This window comes from Drosophila erecta, unplaced genomic scaffold (genome assembly GCF_003286155.1).
Source record: "Drosophila erecta strain 14021-0224.00,06,07 unplaced genomic scaffold, DereRS2 tig00000021-arrow-pilon, whole genome shotgun sequence".
NCBI lineage: Eukaryota > Metazoa > Arthropoda > Insecta > Diptera > Drosophilidae > Drosophila > Drosophila erecta.
The window spans coordinates 1,443,937-1,459,544 of NW_020825198.1; the positions used below are offsets into that span (position 1 = coordinate 1,443,937).

The 15,608-nt window shown below is 47.7% G+C and overlaps 2 protein-coding genes across 2 annotated transcripts; both read right to left on the reverse strand.

Moving 5' to 3' along the window:
• Window positions 1-4,118: 4,118 nt before the first annotated feature.
• LOC6545910 lies at window positions 4,119-5,581 on the reverse strand. The gene has a single exon (XM_001971098.3). The coding sequence runs from the start codon at window positions 5,475-5,477 to the stop codon at window positions 4,176-4,178; it is 1,302 nt and encodes a 433-aa protein (XP_001971134.1). The 5' UTR covers window positions 5,478-5,581; the 3' UTR covers window positions 4,119-4,175.
• A 5,740-nt stretch (window positions 5,582-11,321) lies between these two features.
• Window positions 11,322-14,657, reverse strand: LOC6545911 (cohesin subunit SA-1). Its single transcript, XM_026978081.1, has 6 exons — window positions 14,587-14,657; window positions 14,116-14,506; window positions 13,861-14,059; window positions 12,263-13,785; window positions 11,916-12,203; window positions 11,322-11,854 (listed from the first exon to the last, which is right to left on the reverse strand). The coding sequence occupies exons 1-6, from the start codon at window positions 14,655-14,657 to the stop codon at window positions 11,342-11,344; spliced, it is 2,985 nt and encodes a 994-aa protein (XP_026833882.1). The 3' UTR covers window positions 11,322-11,341.
• Window positions 14,658-15,608: the final 951 nt, after the last annotated feature.

The following is a 15,608-nucleotide window of genomic DNA, read 5'->3' on the forward strand; positions in this document are numbered from 1 at the left end:
TTCGGTGTGGTTCCTCGTTCCGTTTAGTTGGGTTGGGAGTGCGTTCCTCCATCATCTTGGGGCTTTTTCGGCGGGTTCTTGCTGCTTTAATTCCGCGGAATTTCGGCGGCACTTCATTGACCTCGCCGACAGCTCCGGCACGAAGGAAGCTTAATAGGTTATACCCTAACAAATAGTTGGGGTTGCTTGAAGTTGATATGTGGTATGCACCGCTTTGGAAATGCTTGCAAAATTGTCTACAAAATGTGCACCAGATAGAACCAAAGAAATATGTGGTATTTTATCCTATACTTTAATATCTTTGAGTTCAGAGCACCCAACATTCGAGCTGCGTCACAAAAATGCCGGCATAATTCGCTCAAAATGCTTTGTTATTTCAGCAAGTCGCTCGAAGGATGTCAGGATGCCTGGAGTGCCAACCCGTGCCGGGCGGCCTGTTGAAATATCCATCAGCTAATGCCGCCATATGGGGCTCCGATGGCGGAGGCTCCTCTCGAGAGGAGCCTTCTGCCTGGGAAAAAGCAGAGACAGCCGTCACCGGCGATGGGCATAGATAAAGCAAATAGAGCAAACTTGTCCCACATTGTGGGCCATGCCAGATGAGGAGCTGCATATGGAGTGGGAACCTGCGTCCGGGCATACCCTGGCGGTATGACGGGATGACGGCATGACGGGATGAGTGGGCGACGAGACAAGGCAGGGCGGTCCAGAAGTGTGGGATAAGTTGGGCGGAGGAGGAGTTCCCACTCCAGGTCCAGGTGAGGTGCCAACCGAGCACACAATGCACGAAAAGCAAACAGAATTGTCATGGGAAATATTTCACAGCGCGGCGAGTGAAGTGCCCAAGATGCTCCCCATTGCCCCCTCCATTCTGTGCCCCAGCTCGGAATGTCTTTCAAAACGGTATCACACACACACACACAAAACACTTTTCCTCTTGCCACACACAACCATATTTAAAAGTTAAATGCTTCACTAAACAATAAGCCAGGGAAGCCAACTGGCCGAGAGATGCCAATGCCAGTGCACTGGGGAAAAAGTATGGCGGTTTTGTAAATGTTTCGAAAGCCTTGAAAACAGCATTGCATTGCCAACTATGTGTAGTTTCTCGCAGTGCACAATTCGAACTGCGCCTGGGCCAGGCTAAAATTGAAGTTGAAGGCGAGGCGATAATGAAACCAAACTCAAGCACAGCGAGCCCGTCCAGCCTTTGGGCCCTTTTGGGTTGACAGGTTGTCCCTTGTTGCTGCCCCTGCCCCAATCTCCACTCCCCCCTCCCCCACCCTCCCCGATTGCCCCAACATCCAGTTCGGTTCTGGGAAGTTCTCATCATCTCTCTCCCGCTCAGTGCAGTTCGTGTTTGCCCATTCTGTTATCAATTATTACAATATTTTTGTTTAATTGACAAACAGGTTTATCATTAACATTTTTCTCACTGACTCCAACTGCCGGGATGCGTTGGCGTTGGCGGCGGCCTTCTCCAGATTTATTTTGGAGTTTCAGGTGGAAGCGGCGCTTCAGTTGACGCTCCAGCTGTTTTCCCACACTGATTCCGGATTTCTGGACACCGTGAAGCGGCGGAGCAAACTCGACCACAATGGGATGATGTGAGAAGTGTACTAACTGATCAATAAATAAGGAGTTGGGGTGGAGTTGAAGTGGAGTTCAGGTGGAGCTGAGGTGGAGTGGGTTGTGCTGGGCTGGGAAAAAGCACACAATTGTCAAGTAGATTGTAGATTGCATTTTACTGTCCATCTATCTAGCAAATAAGTAGGTTTATCTCTTTCCCCAACTGTAAAATTAGCGTCACAGCATCACTTTTAATCGCACATCAAGTTTTAACAACTCAATCTGGACAAAGTGTCGCCAAAAATGCAGCGGATGGAAGGCTTTACGGTTGGCTCCACATCTTCGTTCCCACTTTGATATCTAAATACTTTGAGGGCCTGCTCGGCAGCCTCGTAAACCGCTAAGTGCCAGCAAAGTTTTTGGGATTAAAGAGCTTCTGGCCGCATCGGCGGCTGCCGTCCGGATTGTTTGCCTTTGCCGCTGCCGTGAAAATGCATTTTCCCTTGGACCCCCGCTTTCCCAATGCCCACTGCCCAATTCCCAGCTCCGTGTGCCCGTTTTCTCACCTGCGGCAAAGTCTGCAGCTGCTGTCGATGCTCGTTTTAATTTGTTTGTTTACATTTTCGGCTGCCCCACCTGCAGCAGCGGCGGAGTTTGTTCCCATCCCGCGGCTGGGCGAAATGTTTGGAAATAGAGGTTCATGGGGATTGGGCGCTGGGCGTTGGTCGTTGGGGATTGGGGATCGGGAGGAGTAGGCTGCACCACTGGGAGCAGGGCGTGTGTTTTGGTGTTAACAACTCGACACTTCATTAATTGAAGTTGAAAAAGTGCAGCTATAAAAAGACCATTAAGCTTCAGGCCCACAACAATGAAGCAGATCGATGCCGCACATACACCCAGAGAAATTTGCTCAGCTTCTAATGGTTGCCTAGCTTTTTCTGCCTAAAAACACAACTTTATATCTAGAATATGGAAACATAGTGTATTTTAACTAAGCATATATCAAGTGTAAATAGATGTTAGCACTGTATTTTCCGAGTGTAAATGATTCGAGCAATCAAAGTGAACCTCGAGTGGCTGCAGTGCCCCTTGAATGCAGAAGTATAACAAATTTAAAGACGATGGCGGGGAATTTTCCGAGCTCAGTTCGCATTAGACGCAAATTTGATGGCTATTGAAAAGTTCAATGGTTTCGTGCGTCTCTTGAACCGCCTGCAAGTTCCATCAAAAACCGAAAAGTGGCACTCAATTGAGTGTGAGAGCTTTGTTTACCACACACACAAACCGAACCACAAAATTTTGGAGTGGGGAGCCACATCAAATCTGGGCTAATAGAGAAACTCAATGTGAGCATATCATAATTAGGAATTTGGCAAGACGGCATTATCTGGATATATTCCAATATTTCCAAACATTTAATGGCACAATTCTTGGGCAAGAACCGATCGATTCAACCACAGATCTCTCCCCCAAGCGATTTGATCGTCACACATAAATAGTGCACGAGCCATCCGAAGGCAGTGGACATAAAAATAAATCCATATGCAAATGCGACTCCAGTTTAACATGCCACAGCAAGAGGCAGATGCGAAGACATTCGGAGAGACGGGCTGAAGTCTAGGCCCAGCCAAAAATAGGGATTACACTATCTATTAAGATAGTTCGACTAGAGGAAATCTTGCACTTAAACACCTTCTTTTTTAATTGAGTAAGCAAACTATGCTGTTTTTCTAGTCACAATATATAATGAAGAAAATGATTTGTAAGTAACTGGAGGCACATTTACAGTTAATATTCGAGCATACCCCTCTATCTACGACTACCCTGTCGAAATAGTTCAATCCCAGGCCAGCCAAGGACTCCTTCCATAGCAGGCCCATCCCAGAATCCCTGGCGCAGAGGGGTCTGCAGTTTAGTGCCTGTCTCTGCGACTTTGAATCCTACAAAATGTGACAAGTTGCGGAATTATTTTTCGCAGAATATGTTCTTTCTGCCTGTTCAGCGCGACTTGGCTCAGTTCGGTTCTGGCCCGTTCCGTTCTGTTCTGTTCTGCGTGCAGATGAGCTGAGATTGATAAGCGGCGAGGAGCGTGAACAGGCCCGAATCCGCGAGTCCGCGGATCCGCACCACCACCCGTTCCTGTGGTGGCTCTGCTCCGGCGCGAGATGCAAGTGCCTAGATAAGGGCAGCGATTTATGTGGAAGCTCCTGGGCGCTGCTGGGCGGAGCAGCCGACGATGACAACAGTAGCTGCATCCCATCGAATGCCGCGTCCCATTCCGTCCTCCAGCCGCGAATAAGCCAGGTGCGAGGTGCCAGCAATTTAGAGGCGATTACAACCGGCAATGGCATTTTAAGTGGCCATTGTCAAGACGCGATCTGTGGGCGCGTGATAAGCGCCGGCTCCCGTGTGGGCGATCGATTCCCCAGGTGTGGGAGTGGGTGGCCCAAACTCACTACCGGAGGTGGCAAAACACGTTCGGTCTAGTGTCTGGCCATTAGAGATCTTTGAGATCTTGAAGGCTAAAGATATACCTCTACCGTATAATAATTAATTCACTCAATAATTTATATAGCTAAAGTTTTGACGGACAAATAGCTGCGAGATTAGTCGCTGCACTTCAGACACTTCGGACCAGGAGGCATGACAGTTCGCGGCACATACGACGGATTCTTCTTCTGAGCCACCTCCTCGGCCCACAGTTTGTTGAGGTAATCCTCCAGCTTGGCCACAACATCCTCGTCTTTTTCGCCGCCATCGGAGCAGGTGGCAAAGTCACTGCCTGACGATCCAGAGGAAGAAGTGCTGTGGCAAACATTGGAGGACTCGCTGCAGGAGTCGTGCTGGCAGTCGATGGGACAATGATGATTGTCCCAGTCCTCCGGCGGCTCCAAAGCCTCATCATAGCTAGTATCTTGCTCCTCTTCGCCAGCCGGGCGGGAAACGGGTTGGGAAATGGCCATTGGCTCCTGCAGACGATACCACTTCACCTTGTAGGAGTCCTGGCCACATTCGCCGAACTGCTCGCCGGTCAACTGATCGATGTTGCACTCGCAGATCAGGAAGGGAGAGTTGCACTGCTGGCATCTGGGCAGATTGACCTCGTGGTTGATGATCGGACGCGGCGGCTTCTTCAGTCTGACCTCCTTATCCATTTGCGGCACTTGCAAGCCGCAGAGGATGCAGGGTTCCGGTAGATCTGCACCCTCCGACAGCTTGATCTTCATCATCTGCCTTTGGCCGGCCTTGGGATGGCCGGGTACCTCCTGCTTGGAGCAGCCCTTGCAGGGACAGCCCGGCACCAGGAGGGGGTCCGATCTGGTGGTCATACGCTGGTACAGCGCTGCATACACCAGATTGATCTGCCTCTCGTAGTGTTTGTGGGCCCAGAAGAAGGCCGCCTTGTAGTTGTCGAAGATCCTGGAGGTCTTGTGGGCGGCATGCATCCAAGCGGCACGTTGGGTGTGCACCGTCATCGCATCCACAATGGGATTGCTGATCGTGACCAGGGGCTTGCCGTGGTAGAAGGCCTTGAAGGCGCGCTTGATGATGGCATAGGTGAGCATCGCCTCCACCGGTTCCATTTCGCACTTCAGTCGCAGAGCCTGGAGCAGGTCCTCCCGATTCAAACGACTACCAGGAGCTGGATTCGGTGGACAGCTGGTGCGCAGTCGTTCGTGGTAAACGAAGGCCCTCTTGATTATCGACCTGGCGGCGCAGGATTTGCTTGTGCTGATGCCGCAGATCAGCATGATCTGGGCCAGGCTCTTGGCAATGTCCTCGACATTATCGTCAAACAGCTGGTAGGGATCCAGCTTCCTCCGGCAGTTGCAGCAGCACCGCTTGATTCCTCCGGGCGGAACTCCCGCCTCTTCCTGCAGTTTCCTGGCCCTCTCATAATTGTCCATTGCAATTTTGTTTTTGAAGAAGTAAGGAGTCAGAAAACGTACCACTTTAAATTTCACTATTGACAAAATACAAAAGATTCTATGTATTAAACGTAGATTTCTGTTGGAGAATATAGTCACGGACTACTTTATCGTGCATTGAACATGGCGAATTCTTTAGCTATTCCTACAAAAGAAAGTTGATAGGTAAGTTTTAACCAAAACTAAGGCCAACCAGAATGAAACCCATCTTGCATCCATAAACATACCAATTTGAGAGCAAACTTGACACAATTCGATTTGAAAATTCCCCAACTTCGATGAAGAACACACTGCCCAGTTAGATTGGAACTAATGGCATGACTAGGTTTACCATAATAGAACAATAATCGGTTTGTCCCAATATTTTCCCTAGCCTTTTAATTTGGTTATCTGACCCACCGGCCCATCCGACCTATCTAGGATTACACAGACCCCACACAAGAATGCATTATTATCTGGTCTCGGTTCCGATCGTAGCTGCAATTATGCTAAATAGATTGGGGCCGACTGACCATCGAAATAAATAAGCGCACCGAACACGACGGCCAAACGATGGCTGTTGTGTCAGGCCTAAATTGTTCAAATAAATTAAGTTGTAGCTTTCGAATGGATCGGGGACTGTGGATTGGGGATCGGGGTCTTTGGTGTGGGGATTGGGGCAAGCAAATACGGGAACGCAAACGTTCAGAGGCCGCCGCCGCCGCCGCTGCAGCCGCCTGTTGCATTGTCATTTGATAAATTATGATATTTGATCAATTGTTCCGCTGCGGTGGCTGGAAGTGCTGCCTCGGATATGTGGCAGAAGTACGTGGAGGAGATGAAGACGTCCACGCATCCATGCCCGCATCAAGTCTGCCGAGTGAACTTTTCTTGGGTTTACATTGTAATGGCATCTGGCGGGGCAAACACACAAACACCCAGTCAGCTAGTCAGCCAGTCAGCCATTCAGTCAGTCAGTCAGATAGTCCCATATCCATTCATCTGCATAATAGAATTTCCAGGGGTATGGGCATTGGGGATTTAGGGGGGTGAGGCTGCCTCTTTATTGTGGCTAATAGGCCTCTTGGCCGCTTTGTTGTTGTGCCGCCTCAGCCGCCTTCGTTTGCATTCGCTTTGGTCACCATCGCCATCACCATCACCATCACCTCTCCATCTACATCTCCATCTGCACCAGCTCCACCATCAACATCTCAGTCTGCCATTGGCATTTCTATGTGGATTAATGAATGGCAGCAGCACCAAGATGACGCTATAGCCAGAGATGGCACACTGGAAAAAATCGAGAGCTTTGATTTCTATGCTTTACAACTGGCAAAGTCAATCCTTCAGGTAAAACTTCCTTTTAGGCGTAAGGAGCAGTCTAACTATAGAGTTTGCACTTTGACTTGAATCTCCGACATTTGCATATATTTCTTGCCGTGCCTCAAAGTAGACATGTGTTTACCTTCCATATAGACACACACATCCATTGTCGGGTGCAGTCAACAGGCCCCTAATTATGTGTAAAGGTGTTGTATGTGCTCCTCGCCCCAAGATTCCGCCCCATCCCACTCCTGTCATCCATCTCGCGGAGCTACAAGGGTTAATTAGTAGGGTATACAGGAGTGTCGGCGTTACAAACGGGCATTTGAGATGTCCGTTGATGTTTGGGCAGTGGAAAAGCTTCTGGTTCTGTTCTGATTGTAACTTATTGATTTGTATGGGGAGAAGACAGCTGCTTCCTGGTTACACGCTACAGAAACTCCCCAATGTTTGACCATTTGCACTTTTATGGCCCCCGACGAATCGAAATTGAATGCCCCGGGAAATGTAAAGACAATATTGAAGCGGTGGCAAGGGAATGCGCCAACTCATCATAAAACGACAAAGTACAATAAAAATAAATTTAACACAACATTCGCTTTGGGCATCCGCAAATGCGGCATCCTGGTGCCATCCTTTGTGCAAGGACCCAAAACAATCAAGGAGCAGCCAAAATATTTTCAATAATAAATCTATTTGATGGCCCACGGACCGGAGTTTTTACGATCCACGCGATGACAGCAGGCGCAGCCATTAAAAATCTCACCGAAAGTTATGTCTCTTCGCATGATTAATTGTTGAGAATGCATCCGATCGCTCCACTGGGAAAATGTGTCTACGACTTTATGGATTATTTGTATATCGATGGCATGGTAATTAATTTCCATTCACTTTCCCTCTGCCAAGAAGTGCATCTGGGCTCCCCAGGAGCCGCACTTGACCCCTGACCATCTGTGGTCATCGCCGCGCTGTCAACTAATTTGTCCAGTTTGTGGTCCGTGTCAGGTGTTGTAAATATCGCATTTAATTGAACTGTCCGGTTGTCAAGTTCAATGACTAGGAAAGACCAGAAGACATTCGTATTTCGTAAGCCTAATGGAGTGGAGAGCTCGAGTTCCCGCTCAAATGTTGCAGCAGCGGAAGTTTTAGTTATCATCTTCCAGGATGTTTTTAAATAAGCCCTATAGAATCAGGAAGTTCTATCAGCAATGTTGAATAATGTCTATAAGACTAGAAAAGGTACAGATTTCGGGTTCAACATCTGTCGCAGCCTCTAATCCTCCGCTTTCCTGTGTATAAATCAACACGCTAAGAGCAGTTCAGCAACACGCTTGTAATTGCTTAATTAGACTGCCACTAAAATTATAATTTGAGTCAAGGAGGCAGTCCCGTAAAGCTGGGCGCAGATTGCAGGCCAGGATTCGAGAAAAGGAGCAGCTGGCGCGTAAATCAGATTTGCTGACAGGGCACGACTAATTTTAACCCTGGCACTTGAGCCAGGAGTCTCTGGGTCCTGGCAATTGGCCTACGTACGTACCCCATTCCGCCGAAGTGGAGTCGAAACTCGAAATTCGTTATCCTTTTCTTTTTTTGAGTGGCTGCGCGTGCGCGGCAAACGCGTGCTAATGGGGCCAAGGAGGTGCAGGCATCAGGATCAGGGATCAGGGATCAGGATTCGGGGATTAGAGCTACAATCAGCGCAACTCCGTGCCCGTTAATTTATGCGTGTCCTGCGAGTTCAGCTGCACCTTGGAACCTATGTCCTTTCGGGGATTTGTGTGTGTGTCAAAGGACATATGTTAGGGACGGCGACGTGCAGACACATGACTTTGTTGACACAGCAGCAGCACGGAAAATAATTTTAAGACCCGGCATTACAAGTAAGTATATTACTGAGGATCATCTTATGTGGCAATTTATAATTGAAACATAATTGGTCATTTAAAAAGTGCGCTAAATTCGCAAATGCGTCACTTAAACACTCATGCTTCTACAAATTTCCAGCGATAAGATGCAAATTTTTTCTCCGTGTAGGAAACGGAGTCCTAAGGGCAACATCTAAATGGTATTTATTGGTTTGCCAAGCCGGCGACGGCTGTCGAGCGCATCCTGTGTTACCGAGCGCGGCAAGGATTGAGTTACGCGATGGCGACACATTTGTAAACAGGCGGCCTGATTTACACACACCGTGCCTGCCAGGAGCAGGACATCCAGAGGAGGATGTGGGACATGGGACTACCGTGGCAGAAGTCGTCGCCAGGAGCGGCGCTCCTTATTTGCCAAGACATTAGGCAGCAGCAACAATAACAAAAACAGAAACCAGCAGCCACCAGGCAGGGGAAAAAATGAGCAAGGACAACACCGCGTGTTTGCTGTCAGTCGAGGAGTCCAGGAGTCGAGATGTCGAGGGATCACCTCGAACCCAAGATCCTTTGATTGACAATCGACAAATTTCGTTTGGCATTTATCAATGGAACCGCGAGGATCGCAGGGACTTCGAGTGCGGACCTCCTGTCGCGATGATGAATCGGGGAATTTGTGTTTTTACACGCAACTTGACGGGGCCAACACGGATTTGGTTAAGTTAATATTGTTAATGTTGTTGTACTGCCGTCTATTAAAAGGACATTTTTCAAGCAAAGTGGAGGGGCTGGTATAGGTTTCATGATAAATGGAACGAACTAGGTTGCATATGTTGCATTTGCAACAAGAGACATGTTTTCAGCCCTTTTAGGCCCTAATAGCGCTAAAGGTGCGCTGTGGTCACACTTTCTACGCTAAAATTCAAATTCGCAGCCGAAAAAGGCCGAAACAAGCAATAAATTCATGTTAATAACAGTTGCAACAGCAAACGGCCACTCCCCCGAAAAATGTGCGATGCCCAACGGCAAGTGGCCATAAATATCGGCCAAATGGGTTGACAGTTGGCAAGAGGAGTTAACGAAATAAAAAGCGAACAGAAACCCTTCCCTGCCGAAATGTAAACTCCCGAAATAGTACAGAAATGTGATACGAATCAAGTGCCACGTGTCGCCCCTTTCTTGGCCATTTAGGACTCCTTATTGGCGAAGAGTTGTGCATTTTTTTCGTCGGCCACGGCCACAACTGTTCCTCAAGATCCGAAACTCAAAACGAACGACAGATGCGCGTGTCTGAAATTGTGTTACACTTTCGCCCGAGGAGCGGGGTTTACGTTTACGTTTATCAGGTCCCAAAAATCGGGCTAGGGGAGATCTCCGCTGGAGGCGTGTGGTGTCGAGGGGGCGGGCGCAGATCTCGTTAAACCGCAACCGAGGGCGATCGGATCTGGCCGTCAGGACATCTGTGATGAGGTTCCGTTGGCGGATCACAGATCTGGGGCCAGAGATCCGGGGATGGGGGGCAGGACCGTGAAATGCAATTGCCATGGCCTAGCGGTTCTCGCAGTCCGTTACGCGAAATTGATGGGCCAGGTTGCTGTGCTCCGCTCGCTGCTACCTGTCCGGTGCACTGAGAGAAAATATTTACTAAGACAACCGCTGGTGAAGTTTCTTCTTAAGCATTGCGCCCTTAGTTCCAATAAAACATCAAAGCTTGTTAAATTTAAATTTACTATATTTTGTATACAGCTTTCTTCAGTTGCGATGATTTGCATAGGATTTCTCTCAGCGCACGGGCGAGAAACATCCAAAGTGTGCCCTCCTCGAGGAGATGTTCCAATTAAGATCAGTATGACCAGATGTTGCTCCCCAGCGATCCTGCCACCGTGTGCTTGATGGCCAGGAATGTTTCGCCGAGCATCTCCCACAGCTGGGCGAAGTGGAACCTGCAAAGTACTCATTTCTAGATGGGAGTTTGTAGGTTTCCAAAACCCGAAATCGGATACTCGGCGACCACTTGGCATGTGCCAAGGAAATGGACAAATGGTCAGCACTTGAGAACCCAAAACCAGAAGTGACCCAATATCCACTTGAATTTCACTGCGTTTAGTTTCGTTTCCAAAAATTTTAGCGCCCACCTTGAGCGCCTTGAGGGATTCGATTCCCTGCCCTCCATCTCCATTTCGGGGTGTCAAAGGCCGTGTTAGCTCGTGCAGCCTTTGACATGAGCACCCGGAGTACCAGGAGAACCCACAAGGTTGCGAGTCAATTTTTGTCAGCGAGCGGGCATTGAAATTGAAAATTGCCGAGCTGCCTTGGCTTCGAATTGAATGGGACTTGGAAATTCGATACCACAGCTGCCGAATGAATGCAGCCTGCAGATACAAGATACTGTTCGTTATTACGCAACCTTTTGTGGCCATTTGAAGGAAAGGTGGCACTGCAGCAGGAAAAGCTTTGCCAAATGCTGCCGGCGAAACTGAGATGGGTTTACCCATTGCACGCAAACACATTTGGAAAACGGCTAACAAGATGAACACGCAATTGCAAATGTACATATGTGAGCTCAGAGGTAAGCTCTAATAACACCAATAAAAAAATGCACTAAAAATCTCTAAAACCTCGTTTAAACAGAGTTGACCAACAGAGTTGAGTTATGCATATATACATAGACCTATAGATTTAAGTTGCCTGAGAATAGCGATTGGTTTTTCGAGGACTCAAGGCAGTTCGGTAATCCTTTAAATATTTCATATCCGTCGTACTGCATGTAGGTATTACCACCTGCTCAAAGTGCTCGAAATACGTTAAAATGCCTATCTTGTCCTGAACCAAAAGCAGCGGCACAAAAACCTTGAGCACCCGCAAGAAGGGCAATTTTTTTGATACCACCGTAGGTTTCTTCTGAATCGCTTCAAAGACGAACATTATGCCAGATCTGTGAAAAACGATCACACACTCGCGATAGCCCATGGGATTGGAAATCAGTAGTTTAGCCAAACGATGGGCCAGCTCTATTAGCTCGGAGAACTCAGCTGACCTTAAGGTCAATTGTCCAGCTGGGTTACCATCAGCGAAGATATTCACGAAAAGTAGCAAGCATGTGTGCAACAAGGTCATTGCGAAGTGAACCGGATTCATCTGCAGTGCGAGTTCCATGGAGCATCTCATAATGTCGCCAAAGGGAGCGTGGTACTGCAAATGGTAGTTAACTTCAATGAGAGCCCTTTTAAAGTGTCTACTCCTACTTGCCGACCTTTACGTAATACTTATAGATCTTTGAGGCTCTCATGGAGGGCATAACACCGAGGCACACCAGTTTCAAGTAGCTGGTTAGGATGGAACGAATCCTCTGCAGCTCTTCACGGTTGGCTTCCTTCATGAGATCCGAAGGACTTAGCTCAAGCAAGTTATCCATGAGGAAGCCCTCTAGAATGTCAACCTCAGTACCAGACGGTACGTGCGCAACTGAACGTATCGAGGGATTCGAACTGCCACAGAGGTTTCCAAATAGCACAAACAGATCGCATGTATATGCAAAGCTCTGGAAGTAAACAAGCAAACATTTAGCAAATCAGTGGGCGATAATCAACGTTTACTCACAGGATATGCCAGTGGTTCGATGTTTCCATTGCCAACCAGGGAAAAGGTCACAAAAAGGTAGTCTTCTAGGTTCTGCCTTAGGTCAGCGCAATACTCATCCATGCTCAAGTTATTAAAGGACGTATCCTTCAAGTGTTCCATGTTCCAGACTAAGCAGCAAAAGCTTGCCTTCAGATAGAGCGACAATGCCTCCGGCGGAAGGTCATCTCCGTCCGGCATCCTGCGCTCCCGAACTAACCTTTTCAGGCTGACGAGCAGCGGCTCCGTCAACTGCCATTCAGTAAGATTGAAATGCCCACTAAGGACTGTAAGCAATCTCAGACTGACCAGCAGTCGGGTGGACAAATTTTGCGGAGATTGCGCTGAGTTTGGGACGAGCATCCTTTGCCAGGCCATCTTGTAGTTGGTTATCGCGCTGTTGAGGAACGACTTGGTGTGCGAGTTTGGAACCATGCGGTTCATAAACTCCAGAGTTTCCGCTCCGGTTTGCAGCAAAGTGATGCTTGTCTGATCGAACAGTATGGTGTCAAATTGATCGAACAATCTCAAAAGCTGTCCCATCTTATTCCCCGCACGATAGTAATCAAAGCAGAAGTATTTCGGAAGTTCGAGGAGTCGCTCTATATCTCCTAAACGGTTTGCGTACGTTCGAAGGAGTTCGGGCAGAACGGGTGCCAGTAACATAGTGGCCCTTTTTTGGGCGCCCTTCTTTGGCTCTCGTTTCAGATCCTTGGTATATCTGCCCGGAGGTATCTCGCCAGTGGTGGCTTGCTTAACTCCTGCTAAGAGGATTGCAATCAATGAGGAGCAATAAATATCGCTTTGTTGATGGCATCTGGGATTCTCCATTAGCACTGCTATCATGGGCTCCCAGTCCAGAATCATTTCGCAGTTGTCGAACAAGGAATCCACAAAATAGTCAGCCTGTTCGTGTTCACTATCAACGAAGAACTGCAGCAGATGAATTATTCTTTGGGAAAAGGATTCTCCATCCAAGCCGTTTCTACGCAGAATGAAAAGATCGGCGGCTGCCTGAGCCAATCCACGATTTGCGGCCATAATTAGTTGCTCCAGCAGCTGGCCAGCGCCACCACTCAGAATTTCGGGGGCAAGTTGATAGAAATCGGTAAGGAGACGCAAGGATTTCTCAGATATCTCATCCTCCTTGGCCACGCAAAGTTCAAGCAAGATCTCCCGAAATTCAGTGGCCAATGCCACACGCTGCGGCAGAAGCTCATCCTTGCGGCCCAGAATTGAAATATTGTCCAAGCTGCACTGCCTCACTTCACCCGAGGCATCATTCAAAGATTCGTAGAAAATTCGGAGACAGGATGGCTGAAGATAGCAATGGGGGTATCTGGAGAACCACTGGCCAAGTTCGGAAAGACAGAGGAGCCGTATATCGTTCACAATGTCCTGGCGACGAACTTCAAACATGCTTTTGAACATCCACATCCACAAGGACTTCACCGTTTCATCGTCTAAGGATTTTAGATCGCTCAATATGGTCATTATCTTCAGGCCTAGAAAATTGAGAAATTGTATTATTTGCAAGTTAAGTTTGTATATTAAAATATACATTAGTTTTGGAGTCTCACCTATCATGGTGCCGGTATGGCGAAAAGTACGAGTACTAGACTCCGAGCAGGCCAACACGAAACTCGTCATCTCGGTCAGAAATATGTTGTATTTGTCTGCAGGAATTTCATTGGCGACCAGCAGCAGAGCTTTCAAAAAGGTGTCCACCTGGTGCACAAAGACGTCGGCGGGCTTCCTAATCAGTGGATATATGCAGGTCTGAAAGTGGGTCAGGTGAAAATGGAATCCTCATAAAGTGGATATACCGCACTTACATTGGGAAAATATAATGAGCTGTGGGTGAGGATGTCACTGTACACGAATGGCATTGAAGTATCCTCTGGAATCCGGTACTGACTTCCACTGGCCTCCACCACAAACTGCAACAGAGACACCAAGGCTGCAGTGGGGCTCTCCAAATAAAATTCCACCCAACGTTTGGCCAAACTCTGGAAAGGGAATATTGTAATTCGGATATTTGAAGGGCTCACGTAGTCACTAACCAAATGCACTTGTTTTTTGGAGAGGACCATTTGCAGCAACGTCTTATTCATAACGTGCTCCTTGGCAGCAACACCGACTTGCCCATCTTCACAGACTTGGTCTTCCCCACAAATTTGGTCATCCTCGCAGACCTGGTCATCAACACCGACTTGCTCATCATCACTGACTTGGTCCACATCATTTTGGGCATTGCTAAATTTTTCATCTCAATGACTTGCAGCTGAAATCGACTTTCGACTTACCGTGCCTCAAAATCCATCTGATCAGCAGCTTGCGAGGTATTTTCATCGATTTCAATAGATATACAACTCATTTTCAGGCACTTAAGGGGTTTGACAAATTAAAGCAGTGGAAATATACCAATATCAGGAAGTTCGCGTGGCATACGGATGCGGAAATTGTTAACTTGGTGCTGCCAACTTTGCAAAGCCAAAAACTTTGACAGAAAACGAACCATGAACCAATGAACCACTAACTAGAAACAAGCTATGCAAAATTAAGGATATCTCAGGGCTGCAAGCAATTCAAAAAATTAAGGGACTTCAAAATCATGTACGTGTTTTTTTGGCAAATAAATTCAATTTTTTGGCATTTTTTGGGACACAAATAAATGAATGTTACGACTAAACAGGATGTCAACATCTAATTTGCTGTGAGTGTAATTTTCCAGTAAACTCGAAATAATTTGTGCAGCCCAAGAAAAACTTGTTAAATTTCTAACCTGCTTGCAGTTTTCCCACATGCACCGCAAAATAATGAAATCCGGGGCAAATAAAGCCGCCGAGATTCCCATACTTAGATCGAGATCAGGTCAGGTAGCCGATCTTTGAGGGCACAAAACAATTAGCCAGGCCCACAGAACGATACACAAACACTGAGCAAATTGGGCAGCCACTTGCTCGACCTCAAAGCGAAAGCGCCGCCAATTGAAACGGACTGACTAACAAGGACCTCATAATCATGCCCATTCCCATTCCCATTCGCATCGGATCCGTTCCGATCCGAGCCAGAAATAAACACAAATATTGACGTTGCCTATCGCACGCGATCTCCGCTCCTCCCCACAAATATATACATGTATATACGAGTATATGCCCAGAGATCAGAGGCCCCGACCGCTGACCAATTCGGGATGACTTGGCAAGTTGGCAACTCTGAATTATTTCAATCTGCGCTGATGACGCGGCTCCTTTTGGGCGGTGGCACGATAAAAAGCTGGCGATAACGTGCCTGATCCTCCAGTGGTTAAGTGGGAATATTGGAG

Bases quoted from the DNA above. Each gene is read 5' to 3' on its own strand.
- LOC6545911 (XM_026978081.1), bottom strand. From the start codon at position 14,657: ATGAGTTGTATATCTATTGAAATCGATGAAAATACCTCGCAAGCTGCT. The intron at 14,060-14,115 runs GTAAGTGCGGTA...ACCCACTTTCAG, and splicing joins GCTCATTATATTTTCCCAAT to ACCTGCATATATCCACTGAT. The intron at 13,786-13,860 runs GTGAGACTCCAA...TCAATTTTCTAG, and splicing joins CCATACCGGCACCATGATAG to GCCTGAAGATAATGACCATA.
- LOC6545910 (XM_001971098.3), bottom strand. From the start codon at position 5,477: ATGGACAATTATGAGAGGGCCAGGAAACTGCAGGAAGAGGCGGGAGTT.